The sequence below is a fragment of the Gymnoscopelus microlampas genome (genome assembly GCF_963454915.1).
Source record: "Gymnoscopelus microlampas genome assembly, chromosome: 18".
Taxonomy (NCBI): Eukaryota; Metazoa; Chordata; class Actinopteri; order Myctophiformes; family Myctophidae; genus Gymnoscopelus; species Gymnoscopelus microlampas.
The window spans coordinates 38,762,805-38,790,153 of NC_139955.1; the positions used below are offsets into that span (position 1 = coordinate 38,762,805).

General features: G+C 42.1%; 1 protein-coding gene across 3 annotated transcripts in view; it reads right to left on the bottom strand.

Annotated features, from left to right (window-relative positions):
- Positions 1-27,349, bottom strand: part of LOC311065358 (ecto-NOX disulfide-thiol exchanger 2-like) — a 237,206-nt gene that overhangs the window by 69,593 nt on the left and 140,264 nt on the right. For all 3 annotated transcript variants that reach the window (XM_084085669.1, XM_084085668.1, XM_084085670.1), the window contains one exon: positions 9,330-9,461. In XM_084085669.1, coding sequence (XP_083941795.1) covers positions 9,330-9,461 — 132 coding nt within the window. The remainder of the gene's footprint in view (positions 1-9,329; positions 9,462-27,349) is intronic.

The following is a 27,349-nucleotide window of genomic DNA, read 5'->3' on the forward strand; positions in this document are numbered from 1 at the left end:
GACATCGGTCTGGATGGAGTGGCGCTCAGTATTCTCTCAAGGATACAGAATGCTACATACTGTATGTTTCAGTCATTTAGACCTGAAGCCCATTCTAAAAAAAACACCTTACAAATCCTGACCCAAGTTTTCTGATCTCCATGTTTTAACTTGTGCTTTAGCAAAAAGTGAACATTTTAACACCAATCTTTGATTCTGGGGGTCCCTGCCACAACATATTTTCAGGTGGGGGTCCAATCCCTGGCACAACATATTTTCAGGTGGGGGTCCGTGGCCACATTCATATCATTTTGGGGGTCCTTGGCATGAAACAGTTTGAGAGCCACTGCTATAGAGGATAGAGTTAGCAGCAGCCTATACTTTTAATATGGAGTCTGCCAAGTGGAGTAGTTTGTTCAGTGTGGCTGCTCCCCCATGATGTTGACCCTTGGTGTGAATTCACTCCTAAATTGAAAAACACCCCCATTTCACTAATTTGGAGTCGGGATCGTTTTCCAGTGGCGTACGTGATAAAACCTACACTGTGGTCGTCACAGAGTGCTGGTGAGTGGTGGTGGGTTCACGGGTTCGAGCCTGAGATGGAGGGTGAGAGCAGAACATCATAAGTGCTGCCAGTGATCTGCCCCTACTTGAAGCTAGGAGAGCCTGCATTTACAACCAGCCACTAGCAATCTTTACCTGCCCGCTCCGAAAAGTAGAGAGAGAGAGAGGAAGTGAGTGATCGATTGGATATGGAAGGGAGGTTATCATGCAACACTGGAGAGCTCTGCCATTTTGATTAGCATTTTCACTTAGAAGCTAGCGTAGCCTTAAGGGATAGGACCAGTCACTGCCATCTTCACAGAAAACCAAACGACTGTCAGTCAAATCAGCCTGTCTGCCAGCTTATAGATGTGTGTGTGTGTGTGTGTGTGTGTGTGTGTGTGTGTGTGTGTGTGTGTGTGTGTGTGTGTGTGTGTGTGTGTGTGTGCGTGTGATTCTCCAGTCACTCAGAAATTGAATGATGATAGAGTCAGAACTCCATCTCGCTGACTCAGCCCAGCCTGTTCATTTCATATAAATGCACCAGGCCTTCCCGACATTATGTAGATACAGAGCAGCGTGAGTCCCTTGATGACCGATTAAGGCCAATTAAATAGCGGGTAATTAGCAAAATGCCATCTAGCGAAGCACCCGGACCAGATGGACTTAAAGCTGTTATTTTAAAAAAATGCTTCCCAATAGAGCAGACTCCTTTTTGTGTCAGGCAACTCAGGACAAAGTAAGAACCAGTGGTGTAAAGTAACTAAGTACATTTACTCCAACTACTGTACTTAAGTATAGTTGTGAGGTATTGTTTTTTACTTTACTGGACTATTTCCAATTTTCAGTACTTTTACTTCTACTCCACAACATCTCAGAGTTTAAGATTATACTTTTACTCCACTACAATTATTTGACTATAGTTACTAGTTACTTTGTAGATTTTGATTATTATTACAAAATATATAAAGTAACCACTTCAGCCCTATATACATTTCGGCCATTTGAAAATAGCCGATCCACAAGCTCACAATGCGTCGCGATGCGACGCATTGTGAGCTTGTAGATCTGCTATTTTCAAAAGATTTAGATACATTTTGAAAACTTGAAATGAGACATTTTGGCACAATGAGTACTATTACTTTTTGTACTTTGAGTACATTTTGATGCCAATATTTTTGTACTTTTACTCAAGTCAATTTAGAATTCTGGACTTTTACTTGTAACAGTATTGATTCTTTTACTTAAGTAAGACATGTGAGTACTTTTCCCACCACCGGTGAGAACCCGAGAGAGAGGAAGACTTAGTGAGCGAGTGACTATATCCATATTCGTCATAGAAGGGAGATTATCATGCATCATTGTTGGCGGTGGTTCTGCAGAAAAAGTTTTGATTAACTTTTTCATTTATAAAACTTGGGTAGTTTTTTTATTGTCAGAAACCCAAACGAGTGTCAGTCTAATCAGCCTCTGTCTGCCAGCTTATGGGAAGTGTGAGTGTGTGTGTGTGTGTGTGTGTGTGTGTGTGTGTGTGTGTGTGTGTGTGTGTGTGTGTGTGTGTGTGTGTGAACGAGAGAGTGTGATTCTCCAGTCCTCAGACTGATAATAGAGTCAGAACTCCATCTCGCTGACTCAGCTCAGCCTGTTCATTTCAATACAGTCGCTCCAAATGGCCGACGCAGCCAAACATGAGAATCCACAATATCACCCTACAAGTCCCCAGAAGCAGAGTTTCTCTACAGCAAAACACTGCACTGCAGTCAAAGAACAACCTTGCTGACAATGTACTCGATGACTCTACCACTTAACAATACAGATATTCCAGAGTCACGTGAGGAGAATGGCTGATCGAGATGGGCTAATAGTGGCATCTGGATTTTTATCTGATAAGAGTCATCTGAGGACGGCAAAGTGGTCATTTTTACATTTGTGGTCCCCAGCTGATGACCCGCTTAGGCCCACAGCGGTGTTCAATGAGGTGTCACAGCACACCTGCTTGAAAAGGCACTGGTGGAGGTGCGTCAGGCAGCAATGCCCAGCAGGAATTAGAGTTCTCAAATTCTGCCCGAACCCGACCCTACCCGACCCGACCGGACGTTTTCGGGCAGGGCAGGGTCGGGCCCAAAATCTATGCTAATTGGTCTGGCCGGGCCGAGCCTCAGGTTCCGTGAAAAGAGGGGAAAAAAGGAAAAGAAAATCTATTACCTCCAAAAAACAAATTTCAACTGCCCCTAGTGGCCTGACGGTAAGGCCGACGTTGGATGCGGATCAAATTGAACTTTACTCAGGTATCTAGTTTGTTGCCGTCCAACCTTCCTAGCCTGTGTTATTAAAGAAAAACGGGTGACAGTGGCCAAAACTCAATCGAAAATCGGCGATCGAAAATCAGCGAAAGTGTCCGTTTTCAATATGTTTTGGCCATTATCTCAGAAACGGAAAGTCCAATCTGCTCAGTTCAAAGCTTGTTGGATGCGTGACTTTGAGGACATTAAGCTCATCATGACTCAATGTTTTTTCAGGTTTTCGGGCCTAAAAGTATGGTAATTGTTTGTGCGGGCCGAGCCTCGGGCCGGCCCAGTAGGGCCCAGTTAGGGCCGGGCATACATTTTCAGGACCGTTGAGAACTCTAGCAGGAATACCATCACCTGCATCCATGCTATGTAATGAAGAAGTTAAAGAAAGGGGCTGGACGATCACACGCTAAAAATGTCCTCAACGAGGGACAAGCAGGTGCTACACCAAACTCAAAGATGGAGGATATCGTTCATATGTTTGCAATACTGAAACAAATATCAGGCCAGATGCAAAGCTTTAAAGACATCTGTAAGGCTATGACATTGATGGAAAAGAAATGGACAACTGTGACCTGTGTGATTTTTTTTTGCCTCCGGCCCGCACGGCGAGGTCCCAAATACTAACCGATGAGCAGTATATTTTTATTTATAATAAAAATAAACAATTTTATTATTTATAATAAACAATGAAAAATGTACAATAATAATAAAATACTGGAGGTAATGTGGGCCGGTGCTACTCATTATTTTTTTTTTTTTACGGCCGGCCTGGTCGGCCTGGAATGGCACAGCCGTTCTGGAATTGTCCCAAATTTCACAGTGGCCAGCACGTCTACTACGTCTACAGTACATGCTAAGCCAAACGCCACAAACGCCGAAACTGGATGCTCTCCGCCTCTCTGCCAGAAACGGTGTGACATGGAGGACAGAGGCAGATTCAGTAATGTGTTTTGTCGGGTTCCCAGAGGCGGTGAGGCAGGGGAGCCGATTGCCTTCCTCTTTTCAATTGCCTTTCTGGGAGACACTAAACACTGGACTTCAGCTACACCAACCAAAAGGCAGTGTGTTGTGCTGCACACACAGAATTGGCCCCTGTCTTGCTGAGGATAGACGCAATTCCCACACTTTAATTGCAAGATTTATAAGGTCGGGGGATAGGGATTGAATCCTATTGGCATTTGCAGAGGAAAGAGAGATCTGCTGGCATGGGAAACAAGCAAGTTAAGGATTTTAACAACACCTTTAGAGAATTTTACACAGGCCTTAACACTTCCTCATGCACATCGCCAGCATAGGAAATTCTCATTTATAAATGGACTAAGCCTTCCTACATTACAGACCAGTGCGAGTCCCTTGATGCCTGATTATGGGCTATTCAATAACAGAGGTAATAAGGAAAATACCATCCAGCAAAGCAGCAAGACCAGATGGACTTAAAGCTGAATTTAAAAAAAATGAAAATAATTCTCCATAGAGCTGACCTAGGCTGGGCTGGGGGAGAAAGGAATGCAATTCAAAGCAGGCTGTTGCGTATAGCTCTGAACAAGATACAGATATTCAGAGGCGTAGCTATACATCAGACACACTAACAAACAAGCACTGACTGACAACGGTCTGGGACATACTGTATATACTAACAGGGAGTTACGTAAGGTAACAAGAAACAGCTGTACTAGCAGGAGACACAGGGACAGAACACTAGGGAACAGGACACAGCTGGGCTTGCAGTAGACCCACACTAAGGACACCTAGTGGACAGGTAAGACAGCACAGAGGATCAGCAACATACTTTTATTGAAAATGTCTATTTTGACTTTTGATAGTGGTGAATTGCCGCCCACTCTATGCCATAATATCCATAGTTTGTAACGATAAGGAACCCACTGAATGCAAAAGCTACCACCAAATGTACTTCATCTCACTGGATGTGGAAATCCTATCCAAAATGTACAAACCATTAAAGTTTTGTGACAAAAAGAATAAAGCACTGGAGCGTCTTCCTAGAAGACACAGACGATTAAATGCCTTTTTATTTACACGGTGCTGCGTAAACAAGTGACTAACGTTTCAGTACCAAGTGCATCTTTAACAGAGCCATGACTCAGATGAAGATGCACTTTGGCATTGAAACATTAGTCACTTGTTTAACTATCACCTTGTAAATATAAAGGCATTTAATAATCTGTGATGCTCCAGTGGTTTATTTATTTTTTTGTCTGATGATGTGTCCCGCTCCCGTGATGCACTGGACCTGTGTGTTTGATGTGCGGTGGTACTCCCTTTCTTCTCATTAAAGTTTATTGTATGCACAGTAAAAAAATACAGGTGTCTACACCTCACCATTTGGGTGAAGTGATGTCCGCCCTCATAAACCACGGCCAAGTCTGGTTTATTCGTGACAAGAGTCCCTTCTGACACTATTAGGTGCCTTATCAACGTTATGTGGGCAGTCAAGAACAGCAACACACCCACTACAGTGAAACAGCATCTGACTGCAAAGTGTGGTTTATGAAATCGGTTCAATTATTGCATAACCAACTGGAAGCAGCAGTTCAAGCAGCTAATGGGGTAGTTTCTTATGTATGGAACTCGGAACAAGGTTCAGCAATTTCTCTGTTGCTCTACTGTCTGGCGATTCAACCTCTTGCGGCTGCAATTCAAAATGATCAAAATGTGCCTGGATGGAGTCACAGTAAAGATCCATTCAAAAGCTTATTTTTCATGCATTTTTCTTCTCTACTGGCAACTCCATATACCTGCTCTACTTGGATTATAAAAAAGGTATCTGAATATTCTAATAATACTTTTTACCTGGACAGAACCTGAGGCCCCCTCCCTGAATTCTTACTGTACCAAATCATTTTTCATTTTCAGTGGCCTAGGACATTGGTTCTCAAAGTGGGGCCCGGGACCCCAGGTCCCGGGGGGGGGGGGTACCAACTCAAATCTTTGCTTCTGGGGGTCCCTGGGACAACATGTTTTCAGGTGGGGGTCCGCGGCCAAATACATATCAATTTGGGGGACCTTGGCACAACAAATGTTTGAGAATCACCGGCATTCTAAAAATGAACTGCATCCCTAAAGTTGACTACTTCCTCCCTCCCTCAAACAGTTGAAAAAAGTGTCAATCTGACCTGCAAAAGACAAGAGGTTACAGTACATCTAGGAAAACTACAAACAACTAAATGTGGCTTGGGCCTCCCCAAACTATTATTTTATGACTACGCTTTCAGTCTTATGCCGTTTGTAAAGTAGGCACTGCACCCCAAGAGAGCACCCCTAATATTGCTTCTTTTAGCTAAACTCACCCCATCATTTCTCATTTACAGGGGGCCTGAAGGAAGGTTTCCTAAGTATTCCAAATTAATCAGCATTTAAGCCTCTCATTAAGGCATCTGGTCAAACCCCATTTACTAGGTAATTCCCATCATAAATGGAGGGGAAGGCATTCTTGCCCTGGGGTTCCTGTGAGAAGAGGAGGATGTTGTGCTAAAATAATTTGATAACCTTGCTCAAAGATGAATCAAGTCAAATAACCATTTTTAGAGATGAGGCATCTCATCATAAGCTCATTCAGGACCCTCCCTCAGGGCATGGAATAACTTGTAACATTTTTAAGCATCGTGGTGGTACGTCAGGAAGCTTCCTTCCACTATTCTATGCTTGTCAACAAGAGTACACAGCCCCAGGTCTTAACGTGGTACGGGACAGAGATATGGCTGTTGCATTTGAGGCAGTGTTGATTTCGTCGACTAAAACTATGACGAAAAATGTTCGTTGACTACTTTTTTTCACTGACAAAAACTAAATAAAAACTAAGCTATGATGACTAAAACTATTAAATATTAGTGATGAGCGGGTCGGGTTTTTTCATGACCCGCCCCGCGACGGAACCCAACCCGCCTCAACCCGCCCCGCGAACCCATATATAAATCTATGGCTCAACCCGCCCCGCGACCCGCGATTTCTGTAAAATCATGAAGGTTAAATAATCTTCACGTATACACCCCAAGTGTATTCGAACTGTTTTATTGATATTATTCTTATTCTTATTAGGAATAAAGACAAAACAAGAGCATGTGATTTATTTATTTTTTTGCGTGTGAGAGCGGCTGACCCGCTCACCCGCATCCCACATAATTGCCTCTGAAATCCTGACTCGACCCACCCGCACCGCGGGTTGACCCACGGGTCCCGCGGGTTACGGGTCGGCCCGCTCATCACTACTAAATATATTGACAATTTTGTCAACAAATAAAAACTAGACTAAAATGTTAGTGAGGGACTAGTGGAGAAGAGATCCAGTAGAACTAAAATACTATGCTTTATGCTCAGGTGTTGCACTCTGAAAATAGCAAGCTCACAACGCGTCGCAGCGCGACGCGTTGTGAGCTTGTAGATCGGCTATTTTCAGCATGCAACCAAGTGTAAAATCAGCAATTACGACGCCATCAAGGCACCACCAAAGTACATTTTAGTCGACTAAATCAACTGTAGTTTTAGTCGACTAAAATCTGATGATATTTAGTCGACTAAAACTAGACAAAAACGTAAACATTTCAGATGACTAAAATATGACAAAAACTAAATGGAATTGTATTCAAAAGACTATGACTAAAACGTAATCAAAATTTGCTGTCAAAATCAACACTGATGTGAGGAGAAGTAGTTTGATAAAATGTCTGTGGTTACCCAGACATTTTACCCAGACAATGCCTGGGGTTACCTAACAGCAAGTCATGGTACCAGATCTCAAGATAAGATTTTGCTGAAGGTGCCTACAACCAGTACTAAACTGGGAGATACAGCCTTCAGTGTGTATGCTCCATATATAGGCCTTTGCAGACAGGGAGCGATTTTCCGCACGGAAAAAACGGACAATATAATTTTTTTAATGAACACATGGTTCTCAATGACCTCATGCACACCCCGTGCGGCGATGCGATGCGTTTTTTTTTTCAATCGAACCCAGTTCGATTTGTGCGTTTTTTCGCATACGATAAAAACTGATTGACTAATCGCACCCTGTGTGCAAAGACCTTATATATGGAACGAATGTCAAGAAAAGTCATGTCCTTGTTTCTTTTGCTATTTTTAAAAGATTTTTAGCTGACCTTATATTGGATCAAGGCCTATGCACCTGCTTGGAATATATATATATATATTTAAAACCTCTTTATTTTATTATATTTATGTGTAACCTTGTTGTCTTTGTCATGTCTGTATAACCATTGTTGTAAATGTTCTTTATGTACACACAGGGCGCCATTGAAAAAGAGACCCTGGTCTCAATGGATTTCCCTGAAATGAAGGTTTCAATCAAACATGTGACATACAGTAAGAACAAGGCACACGATGTTCACATTAGTGTCTCCGCAGTAATGTTTGGCTAGTTAGAATATCTAGGAGGTGCTGCTGAAAACTGAAACGAAACTTCGTCAGGCACTGTGTTTTTTTTGTCTTCTCCACAATGACATACATGTGTTCTTATTATCTCACCAGAATTCATTTCTGTAGCGTGTGTATGTATGCAGTTCCGAGTATGCTGCAGCCTTGAGTCTTTGTTTACACAGTAAACACCTAGAAGGGGCGAAACCGATCACATTGAGGTTCAGAGCCTCCAGTAAATCGACAATACAAAACCACACAATCAATGTGGACAACGATATCATGACACGTTCAGATGCACTGACGATGACAAGATAAGCTGAGTTGGGTGAATTAGCTCACACAAATCTCCGAAGAAGTCCATGAAGAGAACCTGATATACCTCCACACTCCTCTTTCTGCTGACCTGACAGCTTCAAGCAGCTGATGGACCACAGAAGGATTGTATGACAACATCCTCACTCACATGAATGGCCTCCTCTGACATATTATATCACACATTATATCAGTGCACAAATACCTCAGCGTAATGCATTTGTTTTTGGTCAATCTTATAGATTGGAAGTGCAGTAGAAAGGTCCTTACATTACATGGAGGGTGTGGTTTGACTAAGTAACAGCTGCCATAGGTTAAATATATATATAAAAGCCTGCAGCGTTTTATAGTTAAAGGAATAGTTCACCAAACAAAAAAAAATTCCATCAATTACACACCCCATGAAGTCTTGAATTCATGAAGATTTTTTTGTTTTTGTCACATTCCTGAGCCAATCATTTGATGGCCGGGTCATCGGTCAATAGGAGACTCAAAGGAGACTCTTAGTCTCCTACTGAAGACTCCGCCGTCATCCAATTATTGGCTTGGAATGTGACAAAAACATTGATAGAAAATACGATTTTTTTTGGGTGAACTAATCCTTTAAGCTTTTCTTTAAACTAAATGTTCAACAAAACAGAGTACAAAGGCTTTGGTAAGCAGAGTTACATACAAGCAATGTAATTGTAAAACATTCCTACTGTGAGAGGACGACCAAAACACATTATATAATTCATAAGAGGACACACTGCTGTCTAAAGAAAGCAGCTGTGTTTCAGGTTCAGTTTTAGGTTCAATGTGGTACAGTACCTGGCATGAGAGGCTGTCCATTCATGTTCATGGGAGCCATGCCCAGGTTGTTCATGGCTGTAGCCCAGGCACCCGGGTCTGACATGGGCATCGTCATGGAGTTGGAGTCCATGGTTATGTTACGGATCCCTTCTGGAGAGAGAAAGAGAGCGAGAAAGGGAGTCATTATTAATGTCTCTTCCTCTTGAAGAAATTGCGTGTGTCCATATTCATGAAAGTTGTGCGTGTATTCTGGGTTACATGAATCAATCAGAATTGAATCAAGAATCAATCTTTATTGTCACATCACATTACGTAGTGGGTGAAATTCTTAATTGTGCAGGCTCATCATTGCAGTTTAAAAGGATAGATAGTCATCTCATAGAGAGAGAGGAGAGGCATAAAGTGCATAAATGACTAATCTACACAATACAATACAAAAAGTGACTAAGTGCATAATGCATAAAAAGTCATGAAAGTGCTTAAAAAAGTGTCCCTTAAAGCACATTTCACAGTTCAGTCTGTGCAGTGTCACCAGACTTAGTTTTTGTTCAGCAGCCTGATTGCTTCTGGGTAAAAACTGTTCAAGAGTCTGGTGGTACTGCTCGCGAGGCTCCTGTACCGTTTGCCCGGCCGTGGATCTATGGGGGAATGAATCACTTGTACTTTAGCTGTTTACAGCCGACACGGCAGGGCTGTTTGCGTGTTGCTAATCTATCTGCTAACAGCCGATTCTGGCAGCCAAATACATCATTTCGGGGGTCCATGATATGAATAGGTTTTGAGCACCACTGATATAGCAACACAGGTTTTTCAGAAAACTGTTAGGATTTTGAAGATATGTGTAGAAACGCCCTCAGGTCTAACTGGGATATGCCATCCCTTAGCTCCGACCCTCTGAGTGACTCATCTGAGTGATTTCATGTCGGTGTTGTTGCCAAAGTGGAGCGAGAGCTCAGCGTCCCAGTGGAAGAGGAGAGGTCAGTGTGACGCTGTCATTTAGAATCTGTTCGTCAACACGCTCTCTGCTCTCTGAACCTCTGCTTCTGAGAGCTCAATCAGCTCGGCCTCTGGACACTTCCTGTCTCGCTGACCTTTGACCTGAACTGACACGGTCTCCTGACAACACACTAATCCATTGTAGAAAACACACACACACACACACACACACACACACACACACACACACACACACACACACACACACACACACACACACACACACACACACACACACACACACACACACACACACACACACACACACACACACACACACGTACACATGCATGTACACATACAAATAACTAACACACGCATCAATGCGTACTCCTATGAAAGATCAGATTAGCTTAAATTTGAGGGCCAGAATATAAGACAATATAATATTCTTCTCCCCCCAAGTCAATATATTGTATGTAATGATAATATCATTATACTTAACCCCCCACAACAAAATGAAAAAATAAAATAGAGCACTCGTTTATAATTTGCCAGTCATTTTACAGAAAAATCACATCAAGGCTGCTTCTTTTCACCTCACAGTGAGGAGTTTCATACGTAACACTGATGGAGGTACTACGCGCTATTCCTTCTAGTTCAGTGGTTCCCTGTTGGTCAGGACCCCCAAACATGATTTGGGGGGAGGGGGGGGGGGGTCCCCAGATGACAGTGAAGTGACAATTTTAGGACTTTTAAGACCTAAAAAAAAGACCATACTGCAGCAAAAGTAATCAACAAAACTATGCCATAAAAACTGGTCAAACATTGGCTAAATTGTCAAATAATATAAGAGGCAAATATTGTGAGCTCTGCGAGGCGTTGTGAGCTTGTAGATCTGCTATTTTCACAATATTTATCTGTCGAACTGAGTCAAACTAAATGTAATGCCTCAACTCCTACATTCCAAGTGCTTGTCAGGGTGGGGGGTCCCCAGTTCAAATATGATTTTTTTTTTTGGGGGGGGGGGGGGTCACGGCCTGAAAACCACACCAAGGCCATCAACTAGAACCACTGTTCTAGTTGATGGCCAGAATATCACTATCTTTAAATGACAAACGCAAATTAGATGTTATGGAAAACACAGAGTAAAGCAAACCAACTCATTAAGGCTAAGGTCAACAAGAACGCTCCCTTCTCACAGCTCCACGGTGGATCTCATCACATTAATGCTCTGTAATGGGCTCCTCCGGTTGACCTTTCTCTCTAACAGACGTGTTAAATTGCTGTGAGACTGCCAGTGTCTGGGCAGTGCCAATAAGCTGCCCTCCCTCTCACCACCACACCACACCACACACACACACACACACACACACACACACACACACACACACACACACACACACACACACACACACACACACACACACACACACACACACACACACACACACACACACACACACACACACACACACACACACACACACACACACACACACCTACAACTAAAAGGACAACCTACAACTAAAGATCATGGCATCACACAGGAAATTGTGATCAAGGCATCACACGGGAAAATAAGCGGTTGATATACAAGAATGTAATTCATGTCATGCATGAGAACTCTCTCCCTTAAAGGGGTAGTTCATCCAAAAAAATGGCTTATTTTCTATCAGTTACACACCCCATGAAGCCTTGAATTCATGGATTTTGTTTTTGTTTTTGTCGCATTCCTGAGCCAATAATTTGATGACCGGCAGTCTCTCCAGTAGGAGACTCAAATGTAGGTCATTTGAGTCTCCTACCAGACATTAGCATCTTTCTGCCGGTCATCAAATTATTGGCTCAGGAATGCGACAAAAACTAAAAAATATCCATGAATTCAAGGCTTCATGGGGTGTGTAATTGTTTGGGTGAACTACTCCTTTAATGCATAATGGTTCTGTGTCGGCCCTGTTCTTGTGGGATCGTGTCCATGTGTGTCTGATGTGTTTTTGTCTGTCTGTCAGATTATTTATTTCATCCCATTATGCAGCGCTAACGCCTCAATTTCCCTTCTGGGATTAATAAAGTATATCTCATCTCTCATCTCACAGAATAAAACGTGAAACGCTCTTAGGCTTACACATATCTTATTTTCCACAAACGCTATCTGTAAGAAGCAAGGGAATCCATTTCAATGTCGCGTCCGTGTTTTAGGACTACAACTGTAGCACTATGTGAGCCACTCCTTTAAAAGCTCTCTGTAGTGAGAGCTGATATAACATTCAATTGGCGTGACGGTATGATAATGTTGCTGATAAGACCTTCAATGGCCTTGTTAACCAATACGACTCTATTAACAGAGATACTGCGCTGGAGCACTTCAATGACAGTGTTTCTTTTTAAACCCTTTAAGACCTGGAACGCATCTGTGTCACTTTTTCATTTGAGCTAAAAAGCATTATTTTACACTTTGGCTATTCAAAAATAGCAGATCTACAAGTTCATAGCGCGGCACCGAGTGCCGCGCTATGAGCTTGTAGATCTGCTATTTATGAAAAATCGTGAAAATGTGTGCAAATCTTTGAATATATATATATTCTTTTAAAGCAAACATTAACTCAAATCTTTGCTTCTCGAGGTCCCTGGAACAAAATATTTTGAGATGGGGGTCGGCGGCCAAATTCAAATCATTTTGGGGGTCCTTGACATGAAAAAGGTTGAAAACCACTGATGTAGAAACATACGTTTTTTCAGAATAAAGAATAAATTTCTTTAGAGGACATTTGTAGAATCGGCCTCAGGCCTTAATGGGTTAACTGCAGTTTTACTACAGTTTACAACACTTGTTTTACTGCAGTAACAGTGCTAATGGGACGCACTGTGTGCGTGCTCACCTCACCACCTCTCTGAGAGGTAATGTTCAGGTTATGAGGCCACCCCGGGGAAAAAAGACAAAAAGAGGTTTCCAACTTCAGAGCAGAACCATGTCAACTATCTGTCAAAACAAACACAGCAGCCAGACAGACACAAACAGCTGAGAAATCCCTGAGATCCCTTCAGACCGGCGCTGATTTGCTGATATGTGACAGCGGCCAGTGTGTTTGCTCGCCAAGTAGGGCACGGTTCGGGCATTTTTCATTACTTGACCACACAAGCCCGTAAGGGCTTCTGTGCAAATGCTGCAATAACATTGATATCCACTTTTGATATCCACTTGCATTATTAAGTAGTGTGCCTTGTAGAGCCGAGACAATAAACGCATTACCGCAATACCATGGGGTTGAGCTGTTTGAACGAGAGTCTGTGTGTTGGCGGCTAATCTCGCGGAAAATACTGGACCAATCGGTGCCAAAGTTCTTTGTGCACGTTGCCAGTATAGGCTAGGGAAGTACATCCCTGATACTTTTCCCTGATATTCTTTCCAATTTTGCGAACTGATCATCATCTCAGATCCATCATCCTGCCATTAATCCATATTTGGGACTGGCCACGCTGTTATTATTAGTTTTCATTAAATATTGCTATTTAACTATTGTTAAAGTTACAGGATTGCACATGGTGTGTGATATGAAATTCAAGCTTACCATAAACAGACCTTTTTCCTTTGCTATGGGGTATTTCTTCTGTGTGTCCCCTAATATTTATTATTTCTTGGCTTCAGTACTCGTTATTGACAGATAACATTCAATTGAATATACAGACGAACACACACGGCGCAGTCAAAGGCGCATAAAGAAGCATAAACAGCTGTAGTTCGATTGCAAGTGCTGGTTCACTTTATGGTCAAAATGACCATTACAGTTGCTACGAGATCCTAATTTCTAAGTCAAATGTTAAGTTGCATATTTCAGCACATTATATCTTTGAACCAGATGACATGGGGAAGATGGCGAAATGTGGGGACGAGGCAAAATGGCGTATTTGTGGGGAAAGAAATTTGCTGCATGAGCAATAACATCTAATCTAAGATCACGCCAAAGGATTTACAAGCAGAGTTCAGAGGTGTATGCCATTATGGATTTTTGTTCCAAGCTGCTGTGTTGGAAATACCTACACTTTTGAATGAGTTCGCGGCTGGTAAGGTGGAGATGCGTGGAAGGTGAACAACATAGTTGCAGAGGTTGGTTTGAATTTGAGTGGTCTATCGGGCAGCGTTGCTCTGACAATACATGGGGTTACAGCCAGTGGTGTAAAGTAACTAAGTACATTTACTCAAGTACTTTACAATGTACAGGTATTTTGACTATACTGTACTTGACTTACTGTAGTATTTCTACATTGCAGTATTGATACTTCTACTTAAGTAAAACAAATGGAGTACAGTACTTCCTTCCACCACTGGTTACAGCTGATCACCGATTGGCCCAGAGATGGTTTCTATAGAATGTCATAGGGCTTCTCAAGAGAGGACGGAGGTCCTGAATTGATTTGACATTAAGCTGACATTCATCTGAAAGCCCTGCTGTGTTTGGCCCAGGGACTGAGGGAGACCTGGGGTCAATTCAACTGCACTAGCCTACTGACCTCTGCTGAGGGGGGGGGGTGGCCAGTCCCCTGTGCATGTGTGACTGTACCCTAATGGTAATTGTACTGGATTGATTGATTGATTGATTGAATACTATTCAATTCAATACTATTAGTCAAACATGTAAACAGCACATGGTACATTCAGACATGAACTCATTCACTGCCAGAGTTTTTTTTTTCAGACATCTACGATGCCACTTATGACTAATAAATAGCATAAGCTGACTGAGATAATATGACATATACTTCACAGTAGTATTTCATCATTCGTAGGTCATAGCCTTGTGCAGGTTTCTTCCACTCTGTCCCCCATATCAGTCACTGGCCCGATCTTGACTTGATATTGATCGGACCAAATAATGTCAATATGAGATTCAATATCGTCATGTGACCATCTAAACTCCCAACATCCCACAATGCAACAGCGGGCCTCTTGGTTTCATACAGTATACACTACAGTATGTACGTCTATGTACAGTATGTCTGAAATCAGTAAATAACATGCACATATCCACTCACACAGACAGACAAACAGACATGCACACCCCTACGCACACGTGCTCACACACACACACACACACACACACACACACACACACACACACACACACACACACACACACACACACCACACACACACACACACACACACACACACACACACACACACACACACACACACACACACACACACACACACACACACACACACACACGTCGCCAGAAAGTGAGACATGGGAGCCAGTGACAATACTGCCAATAAAAAAGCACCACTATCATTAAACATTTAACAGTGAGAACACAGATTATGGAACTTTACTGCACTTTCTGAGCCAACAGCCTGCACTGGATGGGAAAGAGCTGATGGCGATGAAAGATTTAATTGTTTATACTAAGATCAGAGGAGCTCAGAGTATAAAGATCAATGCTAATGAAAATTCTCTGTAAAAGAAAGAAGGATGATTTAATTTTAGCTGCTGGCTCCAGTTTGCTTCAATTGATCCAAGATTCCCAAGTGCTGTGAGCTGATACCATCACAGCAGATGTACAGTAACAATTCTGATGTGGATGTATCAGCAATATTCTACTGAAAACATGCGAGTTTGACTCATGAAAGCCATATTTAACAGTAACAAAATAATGTTGGCCCTCTTTCCCTTCATCTGGGGAACCACATGGACGCGAGAACAACTGAGATTGGGCCCAGATTGACCTTTAGTTGCCCTAAACTCTCTCACAGTAAGCCAATGGGGAAATGAAGTAATTTTAAGGACCATTGAATATATACTAAGCCCACCCCCTCCCTCCATCCCCCAGCAGGCAGAGAGAAGCTGTGGGCTATTTAGTTTAAAGCAGAAAGGGTTTCAACAGCTAACTACAGGGCTATTACAGCCTCGAGAGAGGTTAGTATAGAGAGGAGAGGGAGAGAAAAAAACATATAGATGAAAAGGATGAGAAAGGAGAAGACAGATGCAGAAAGATGAGAGGGTGGAGAGAGTAGAAACACACTGGCTCAACCCCCCCGCAGGCCCAGCGACTGAACTTGGAACAGAGAAGCCTTTGAGAATGAAACACAATCATATTATTACTGGGTATTCATGGCCACAAAGTATGAGCTGCCTAAACCTGCAATTAGCCGAATAATATAATGTCTCCACTGAATAGGAAATTGCTGAATAGACAGATGGGGGCATAATTAAAGTTACGATCCGGGACTCACTTTAAATGAATCATTTTGACCAATCTGTACAGTAGAGCATGTTAATAAAATATACTGTAACTAGCGGCACATCTGCAGTGGTTGGAGTGCAGTGGACCCTGGTGTCGAGTAGGACACAGACTGGTATTGTCAATAAAGTTATTAGAAACAGGTGCACTGCAATTGGACACTAGATGTGCCACATTCATTGTCGTTTTTCAGGCATCATTGCAAATGCCTCTTAATTGCCTCCATCAGGCACGACATAAAAACTTACGGATTGTAAGTTTAAAGCTTCGGAGCATGTGCTTCAATCAAAGGGGAGGAAAATGTCTAAATGACTGTGATTGTCTAGGCTCTGATCATGTTTGTCTGATATCTTCATAACCGTTATCTTCCACAGGCTGTGGCACGTTTGTCATGTGCATGGCTCATAACAGAATCCTTACATCAGTAGATAACTACACCAGTAGCAATAGATCCACAACAGCACCGTATCACAACAAATACAGTAATCAGCTCAAGCGAGAACAAAAATGCATGCAAACAGAGAGAGAACACCTCGCGCTTCGAAGCGTTGCGAGCTTGTAGATCGGCTATTTTCGGCGAGTCACTGTATAGAGGTAAAAAGAGCAGACCAAGTACAGAGCCAACGGTTTAAAATATATATATTTTTATGCACCGTCAAAAACTGACGGGTTCATGAGCTCTGGCACTTAATAATTTACAAATTAAGCACTGCCTAGACACATGTGTCAACTATGCATACAGTACGTACAGTACATGTTGAATAGTGGGGGTTTTCTCTAGTGGGTGACTTAGACAGGCCAGGGGGACCATGCTATATGTATCATCAGAATAACGGGTTTAGGAACGTTTCCTCTGAAAATACTTCATAATTAAAGGAATGGGACTGATTGTATACTGTATATCCATGAACTTATCTCAGTTAATTGTACAAGCTTTAAGCGAATGCACACACAACCGAATGCATACACAGTCCATCTGTGTTGTAGGCTATAACGAGAGGGAGTGTTATGAAGAGAGTTTTATACATTTAGAAATGATCTTTTTGACAATAACTGAGTTGGTAACAACTCAGAGCAAGCTCTTCTTATTTGGAAAAACAGCCTTTATGTTGCTCGGTGAAGGACAGTCTGTTCGTACTGGAACTGCTATGACTGGTGGTTTGCAACAGTGTCAGTCCATTTTATGTCATTATTCAGTATTTTCAAAATAAATCTGTATGATATATATATAGCTGTACATGTATAGAATCTAATGACGACTGCTGTCAAACGCTGACGCTGTTGTGCAACATGTCACACCGCCGATTCAGGAACGCTGGCATGCAATGTATAACCACACATGGCGTAGGCTTTACTGCGGCTCTGTGTAGAAAGGCAAAGCCGTGCTCGCACGCACACCCCCGTGTGCACACGCACACACAGAGTGTTTAATGATGTATGACTGGCCTTCTCTCTGCTGCTTTGATCTGTTAATTATGAAACGCCCAGAGTGTTCCTCAACACCACATCTCATTTAGGACCCAGGAACAAAGACAGCAGGGATTAGAGACCCAGCACACAGAGAGAGACAACAGGAGAGACCCTGAGGGACCCTGAGGTCTCATAGGACCAGTGGTGGAAAAAGTACTCAAATTCTTTACTTAAGTAAAAGTAACAATACTGCAATATAGAAATACTCTGTTACAAGTAAAAGTCCAGAATTCAACATTGACTTGAGTAAAAGTACAAAAGTATTGGCATCAAAATATTCTTAAAGTAAAAAAGTAGAAAGTACTCATTGTGCATAATGTCCCATTTCACAAGATAAAAAAAAAACTTTTGAAAATAGCCGATCTACAAGCTCACAATGCGTCGCATCGCGACGCATTGTGAGCTTGTAGATTAGCTATTTTCAAAATGTATATAGGGCTGAAGTGGTTAGTGTGTTTTGCGATAATAATCAAGGTCTAAAAAGTAACTAGTAACTTAAGTTTTCAAAGAATTGTAGTGGAGTAAAAGCACAATATTTTGCTTCTGAGATGTAGTGGAGTAGAAGTAAAAGTACTGAAAACTGGAAATACTCCAGTAAAGTGAAAACACCTCAAAATTGTACTTAAGTACTAAGTACGTAAATGTACTTTAGTTAGTTTACACCACTGGTCATAGGACAGACCATATTTCTCCTTCACTTTCAGCAGCATGCTCGGTCAGGAAGATCCTGAAAATGACTTTGATGAGGGAGACAGATTACAGAAAGCAGCTGTAATGGAACGCAGGTCTATCTGAGCGCTGCACACACACACACACACACACACACACACACACACACACACACACTGCACTGTCACTGAGATCTACAGTACCTGTCTCCACGTGTTCCTTTCACCCTCTAACCCTGACAACAATTACACACCGTCAGAAATCATGGTTCCACATTAGTGAGCTGGGAGCGCCGAGGGACAACCTGAGCGTTTCAGCCTGTCATACTGGAGGAGCTGTGAAGGAGAGTGGTTTGCACACGATTGACATGTTTATTCATGTGATGATGTCGCTGCATGACTAAATATCACATCTGACACAACATGTAAACAAAATTCTTCGTTTGCATTTTAGATTAGGTTAACCCATTAAGCCCGGGAACGCATCCTTGTCATTTCTTTGGCTGTTAAAAAAAATAGCAGATCTACAAGCTCATAGCACGGCACCGAGTGCCGCGCTATGAATGTGTAGATCTGCTGTTTAATTTTTTATTTAATTGTGACCATTTTTGCCAATCTTTCAATATGTATGTTTTTTAAAGCGAAAACTTTTAACTCAAATCTTTGCTTCTGGGGGACTGCACAAATGTCTTCTACATTATTTGTTGCTATAATATCAGTGATTCTCAAACGTTTTCATGTCAAGGACCACGCAAAATGATATTTATTTGGCCGTGGACCCCCCATCTCGAAATATTTTGTTCCAAGGACCCCCAGAAGTTGTAATAGAGCTTTAAAAAAATATATACATATTCAAAGATTTGCACAACTGTTCACTATTTTTCAAAAAATAACAGATCTACAAGCTCATAGCGCGGCACTTGGTGCCGCGCTATGAGCTTGTATATCTGCTATTTTTGAATAGCCTAAAGAAATACAAAAAATGTCACACAGACGCGTTTCCGGGCGTTAAAGGGTTAACCCGGTCCAAAAAATGAGGCGAAACCGAGCAAGGAGAAAAGAACCCCTCATGTAAAAAGATGTACGGCATAAGCAATTACCTCTAAAGAGCAGCAAAATATTCTACCTGAGCCGTCTTTCCCCTAGAACACATTTACTTGCACTTTTAAGCCGAGAAACGCAAAGCCACCGGAGGGCGAATAAACAAGTCATCTCGGTGTGGACTGATTGAATAATAACGCTGACACGAACCAACAAATTAGAACTGCTCTGTCGTGAACTCTGCACAGTCTTTATTTAGCGACTCCAGCTAAATACCCAATTACCATTCCCCTAAACGAGACTCACTGTTTCGCATCAAACAACTAAATGCCATGGGTGCCTCTTTTGAAAACAGCGGCGTTGATTAAACCGGGCTCCGATGCAAAGTCAGACTTATAGCTCTCTCGCTTTGATTGCTAGATGAATGGCTGAGAAGCCATTCAAATCCTCCCTTGATATGACTGAGAACCGTTTCCGTTTGAATGACGCCGCGGCGGAGCTTTGAAGAGGCAACGTGGGAGAGGGATAGAAAAATAAAGGGAAAATTAACATTAAAACATCCCCGACACTCAAGAGGAGAGCGGAATATATGTATGAACTATGTGTGCCGAGGACTCGCCAGGGCTGATCGCTTCTCATAAACAATTTCAACTCAATTTCTATTCCCTCACCAGGAGCCATCTTCTAAGCGAGGGGGTGGGCAACTTTGATAGAGGGCCACTACACTCACTACAGACGGCTACATTGCATATACTGTCAGGCAGATGCCTCTTATCTCCGTATTGTAACTTTTTTCGTGAATTAATGCCGTACTTCGCGTTTTGAGCTTGTAGATCTGCTATTTTTGCTATTTTTGAATTGGAATCCTGAATTTTCTTTTGCTATTTTTGAATTAGAATCCTGAAAGGTAAATGTTTTGTATTTATTTCAAATGCATTTAGTTATACTTATGTTAACGTTATGAACTTAAATACAAATACATTGGCCATAAAAAAGACAATAGAATTTTCATACTAGTCATTAAGCTACTAATATACTGTAGACTGAAGTAATTAAAGCAGGTCATGTTTGCATGTTAGGAATTGTAACAGCTGAAATCATAATATATCAGTATTAAGTGAAGGTGGGAGCCGCATGTGGCCCCCGGGCCGCCAGTTGCCCATGTACGTTCTAAGCCATCAACTAAACACAGAGCAAGCAGCATGTTGTGCGTGTTTGTCAGGGAGAGAAGCATCTATTTACTGGACGGGACTGGAGCAGAGCATTTCCCCTTCTTATCACACTCAAGAGGGCTGACAGACAAAGACCGATTACACTGATAACACAGACGGAGGAACGAGGGAGGACGGGGGAGAGAAAGGGGTAAAGAGAGAAAGATCGCACACAGTATGTTAACAACAAAATATATCATCACACCTCTCTAATGAGAAGAATTTCAAACTTTACAAAACAACCTTGTGTGATGATGATGTTTGGCTGAACTTGGTCGACACCTTTTGTCAGTCCTCTGCTCTTGAGGTACAAGCAAGACAAAACCTCTTGGCCCTCCACAATGAATCACTATTGACGAACACATCCCAGAACCAGGCAACTATTGACAGCTAAGAGTGCCATGATTAATCTATAAGTGATTAGGTCTCAGGAGGGCATCGATCGGTCCATTGATCCTAATGATGTAGCAGGAGCAGCAGCCACTGGCTGAGGAGGAATGCTAGGCTTTCTTTAGAGGAGGAAGAATCCTTAATGAACACAATGTCCCTTTCTCTGTCCAAAACAATTCATAACCATGGTGGTTGTTAGCTTGTTGATGTGTGAGTGATGTACTGCACCTTCATAATAACACTACAGTGCTCACTGAGAGCCTGACAACGTCAATCCAAAAATATCTGTCATCACCAGCCTCCCACCGTAGTTTATGTGCAGCCTAATGCTTTCATTCTTGGGTCAGGACTCAGGATTATGGATCCAACTTGGACATTTAGGATCCAATTAGGGCCATCTCTCCATTTAGGCAAGACAGAGTCTTTGGGACCAAGTGGGTAGATTACCTGGCTTCAAATGTATTTAATTTAATGTGAATTGGTACTTACTACAGACCGTAAATGAAGCCTATTTTTCAGCAATTTCAAATCCGCCATCTTTCTATATTGCGTCATATCCTATACAACCGGAAATGAATGCTATTGGTTGGGAGCATAGCGGGGGTGGGGAATGAATGCTATTGGTTGTGTAGCTTGTCAATCAAAGCATCACAAGGTAGCCACGCCCCTCCTAGAACATACCCTACTTTATCATCATCAATTTTCAAATAAATGGGACCATAATTTACCAAAACGCATATCATGGTGATTGAAAGAAGACTTTAAACTAGCGACTGGAAGCATATAGTATTTATGACAATGTTTATTAAGCTAATAAAATCAATTTCGGCAAAAACCCACCCACTTGAATGGAGAGTAATTCTTTCTGACACCAGCAGGGGTAAAACAGCAAAACTACAGGTAATTCATATGAACTGTCACTTCCTATATAGACTCAATTTACAACTCAGAAGCTGGCTAAAATTACTACAGCCTTTCTCATGTCCAAGTTACATATCTGCCAAGCAAAGTGTAAGTTAAGGAGAATCCACTACATATAATCAGGAGAAGCACACACACACACGCACACACACACACACACACACACACACACACACACACACACACACACACACACACACACACACACACACACACACACACACACACACACACACACACACACACACACACACACACACACACACACACACACACACACACACACACACACTACAATGGACACAAATGTACATGTGCATGGACACACACAAATACATTGAACTTATGCTTCATAACATGTCATTCCTTGGTTCCATGGTAATAGATGAAATGTTAAGATGTGTGGACTGAACTGGGGTTTCTGCCCCATGTGTTCAGGAGCTGTTTATGGTACTGCAATCACTATTCCATATTAATCCCCATGAAAGAAAAGAGCTTAATTAACGGGTCCTAATTACACTGAGGGAGAGAGAGGGCCTTTGAAGAGGCTGGGCTTTAACCAATGTAGGCTGCTGCCTGAAATTCATTTGTATAAACTGAACCAGAAACATGTCTGTAATTAAATCAATGAGTAAATAACAGTCAACTGCATCAAACTGAGTTTGCCGCATCGTCCCCCTGCTGACCTCATTTCATTTTAGAATCATACTCATTTTATTTTCGTTATTTTTCCTCATCTTTCCCAGTTGGCGTCTCTCTATGTCCTCATCGAACTATAATGCTATTTATTCTTTTACATCAAAACCTGTGATATTAACCCATCAAAACTGGGAAAGCATCGGTCATTTTAAATTTTTGCTTTAATATATACAGCAACATCAGTTTTTCTGAAAACTCTTAGGATTTAGAACAGTGGTTTAGAACAGTGGTTCTCAAAAATAGCAGATATACAAGCTCACAGCGCGTCACTTCGTGCCGCGCTGCGAGCTTGTACATCTGCTACTTTTGAACACTTTTAAAAAAAAAGTTGAAAGTGTTTCAAACATTTTTATTTCTTTTAACACAAATCTTCTCTTCTTGGGGCCCCTGGCACAAAACATTTTCAGATGGGGGACCCGCGGCCAAATACGTATCATTTTTGGAGTTCCTTGGCTCTAAACATTTTGAGAACTACTGGTTTAGAAGGCATTTGTAGAATCGGCCTCAGGTCTTAATGGGTTAAAATGATCATAAATACAACTTAATATCAGTCCCTACATTTCTGCCAAGGTCACACTGAACTCCTCAACCTCCACAGCAATGTACAGTAATGAAACGATGCCAGGGTTGGTTGACAACATGCTTCATTTCCTACTTCCAGAGTTATTTGTGGCATACAGAACATTCCCAGGTCAACTCCCACTGAAAGCTGGCAACCGCCAAACCACATTAATAATGTCAGGTGTTTCAAATCCATTCCCGGAAGAAGTGTGTTCTTCCAGGGTCTCGGTCGGTGTGAACTAACTGTAAGCTGTGTTTATGTGAAGGATTCAGTGGTGCGGTAAATCACCACACACGCACATGGAGAATAAATGTCGCTTTATGAAGCCGAGGAGAGAAACAAACTGAAGTGCTACCATTTACAGTACAATACACTAAAGAGCCACACAGACTTTGGATACAAAACGTAGCATTTCTTTAAGGTATAAGAAAGCAAGAAAAAAAAGAAATCTTAAGAGCAAATTCTTGTAAACAAAACATCCTACAAACAGCCTCCGTCTGAAAAGGCAGAGCTCTCTGGAGTAGCCAAGTGTTCGGCTGAGAGACTGATTAAGCTCTGCCTCCGTGCTCTCAGTCAATACACCCTCCATCTTTCCCAGAGGAGACAGGGAAGGGAATCCCTTCCTTTACTCTCCACTCTTATTCTTTTTTTCCCTTCATCTCAGAGAACATCCAAGGAGGCTCCAGGCAGCCAGAAGGAGATGAAACACAGACAGAAACACAGACACACAGAAAACCCTAAGACGATCTCCTAAACTTTTACCGTGATTACACTCTAAATATAATTACATTTTAGTAGGGAGTATATTGAAACCAAAATGGTCCATCTCACACAGAACTCAGGATTATAAGAGTTTGGGGTATCTAATGTTTTCAGGAAAAAAACATTATCCTCACAAAAAGACACAAATTCAGTGCATCTACGCCTGAAGCACAAATTGACAGAGATAAACAAGCTGCAGTAGTTTCGTTTATCCGTTTTCCAGTGTTAAAGTCATACAGTGTAACTTTTTCAATTAAACTAAAGTTATGTTTGACAATCTTTTAATGGTATGTTTTTCACAATAACCATTCCCATTTACAATTTAGGCATTTAGCAGACTTTATCCAGAGCGACATACAGCAAGGGAGGTAAACACTGACAGTGTAGTGCCTCAGTAATCTAGGATCCCAGGAAAACCAAGAACCTTGCATAAGTCTAAACAGTATAATATCAAAATTAAATAATCTGTACATTAAAACTATACAAACTATAGGATGCCAGGTCAACAAATAAACCAGGCATATATCTAAATGACATGCTAATGACATGCGTTTTTGACAATTTCTTTTTTTGGTAAGATTTTTGGGCTTTTAATTCCTAATACTACAGTACTGTAGCTAGACAGGAAATGGGGAGACAGAGATGGGGAGTGACACGCAGCAAAGGCCGCCAGGATCGGGACGCAAATCCGCGACGCTCTGTCAGGCTACACTGGAGCCTACAGTAGGTGCCCGGACGGCTAAGCCGGTGTTCACTCTCCATTCCGACATCTCACCACTCCGACTAGTGGCTTCCGCGTGCGGTTAGGGTTAGGGTTAGGGTTAGGTATAGGGTTCGTCAACGTCGGAAAGGCGACATGTCGGAAAGGAGAAATGCACCCGGCTAAGCCAGTGGTCCGCGCCCCAAGCACATTCTTTTGTCTTTTCTTGCCCTGTTCACTGTTTTCAACTGCTGTACTGTCTTTGGCAGCTGAATCTCCCCAGCGGGATTAATATAGGTCTTATCTTAACTAAACATTAAGTCTCAGAAATAAATCCCAATTACATACGTAAGTCAGTGCAATAATATAAACCAAATAGGTCATATCTTTCTCAAAAGCAAGCATTGAGTCTGTTTTCATATCACAAAGTAGGTTCAAATGTAATCGACCTCAATTCTGTGTTTGTGTCCGGTTTGAAACAGAATTCAAGCAGAACACAAGACAATCCAATCAAATCAATCTATTCTTCTTCTTTTCCTTTCGGCTGTTCCCCTCGGGGGTCGCCACAGCAAATCATCCTTTCACACCAGCTAACTTCATGTCCTCTTTCACTAAAAGAAAAATAAATCTTTCTTCCTCTTGGCCTCCTAATCAATATAAATGTGATTATTAATTCATGTATTATTGCCTGAACCCCCGACCAGCGACCTCCCACATGGAGCAACTTATTACAACAGTGTATATTCCACTATCTTCTGTCAATACACTTAGCAAATCACATCCACACAGCATCAAAGATATGTCTGATTCACTCTGTGTTCTCCATCAGTTCTCTCTGGAGCTTTTACAAGACAGAACAGAAAACAATTGATTCACTACAACTGCACGCCCACATGAGACCCACCTGTCTATCTCTGGGTTGACAATACAGCACGGAATACAAGGGTCTTGGCCTCATACAGTAACACTCAATCACAAGTAGGGAATCTGAGACGTAGTTCTGCAACCATACATGAAATATCCATTAGGCTGCTCGGTGTGAGGACCTGCCCACCGCGGTGTAGCCGGGTTTGTCGGGAGACCCCCAGGGGTTATACTTTGACCATACAAAAATAGCAGATCTACAAGCTCATAGTGCGGCACCGAGTGCCGCGCTATGAGCTTGTAGATCTGCTATTTTTTTTTAAATCATGAAAATGTGTGCAAATCTTTGAATATAATATTTTTAAAAGCGAACATTTGTAACTCAAATCTTTGTTTCTGGGGGTCCCTGGAACAAAATATTTTGACACGGGGATCCACGGCAAAATAAATATCATTTTGGGGGTCCTTGACAAGAAGTTGTGTCTGTGCAGGGGCGGAAAGTAGGGATTGAAAGTGTTTTTTTCAGCCTGATCTCACACAATTTAGTATACATTACATTCTGCATAGACACCTAGAACAGTGGTTCTCAAACTTTTTCATGTCAAGGACCCCCAAATTGACTCTTATTAGCCCGTGGAGCCCCATTTGAAAACATATGCCAGGGACCCCCATAAGAGAAGATTTTTACGGCTCTAGCAGTGATTTTCAACCATTTTAATTTCAAGGACCCCCAGTTTGACATGCTTTAGGCTACGGGGTACAGACCCCCATTTAATGGCATTTCTATCTCTGGGACCCCGATTTATATTGTAAAATCAATGTCAATTTAACTCTGAGAGTGTACAAATGGAACCAAATGGACCCGTTAGGGTCTTTTTTTGTACACTCTCTGAGTTACAGACCCATAAGGGTCCATTTGGTTCCTAACTACCTATCATTTAGCTGGGGACCCCCTGGAACTCCCTCAAGGACCCCTTTGAGAACCAATGACCTAGAAAACCCGAAAACCTGTGCATATGAGCCGCAAATCCCACGGGGGGCGTAACCGGGTCGCAACCCGGTAAGCAGAGCAGTCCCCACAACACGATTTACAATTCTGTGCCTATCTGTATATAACTCAAACGGCGCAGAGTAGGCTCAAACGAACGTCGCAACGTTCGGGACGGCAACTTGTTCGCTTTAGCTCACTCGGTGGTCCCTCGCGTGGCTCCAGATCGCTTGAGACTGCGCGCCTCCGAAATGGTTTGGTCAATGGAGGAGATGTGAGCGGCTATGCACGGATTTTCGGGTTTTCTAGGTGTCTATGCACGGAATGACATCCGTGTAATGTATACAGAGTTGTGTGAGATCGGGTTGTTTTTTTTAATGTAAGGACATAATATTGTGAGAATATCTTCATCAGCAGTTCTGTGTACAAACACAAGAGACTCTCGGAGCCAGTATAACATCTGCTAAATCTATAAGCATGGGTCCGAACAAAGACAGAACGGGCTGAACATTTCAGAAGAATGTGCCCTGGTTTGAGCATGAGTCAGCTGAACAGATCCAAGTACAGAACTGGGTTACAGAAG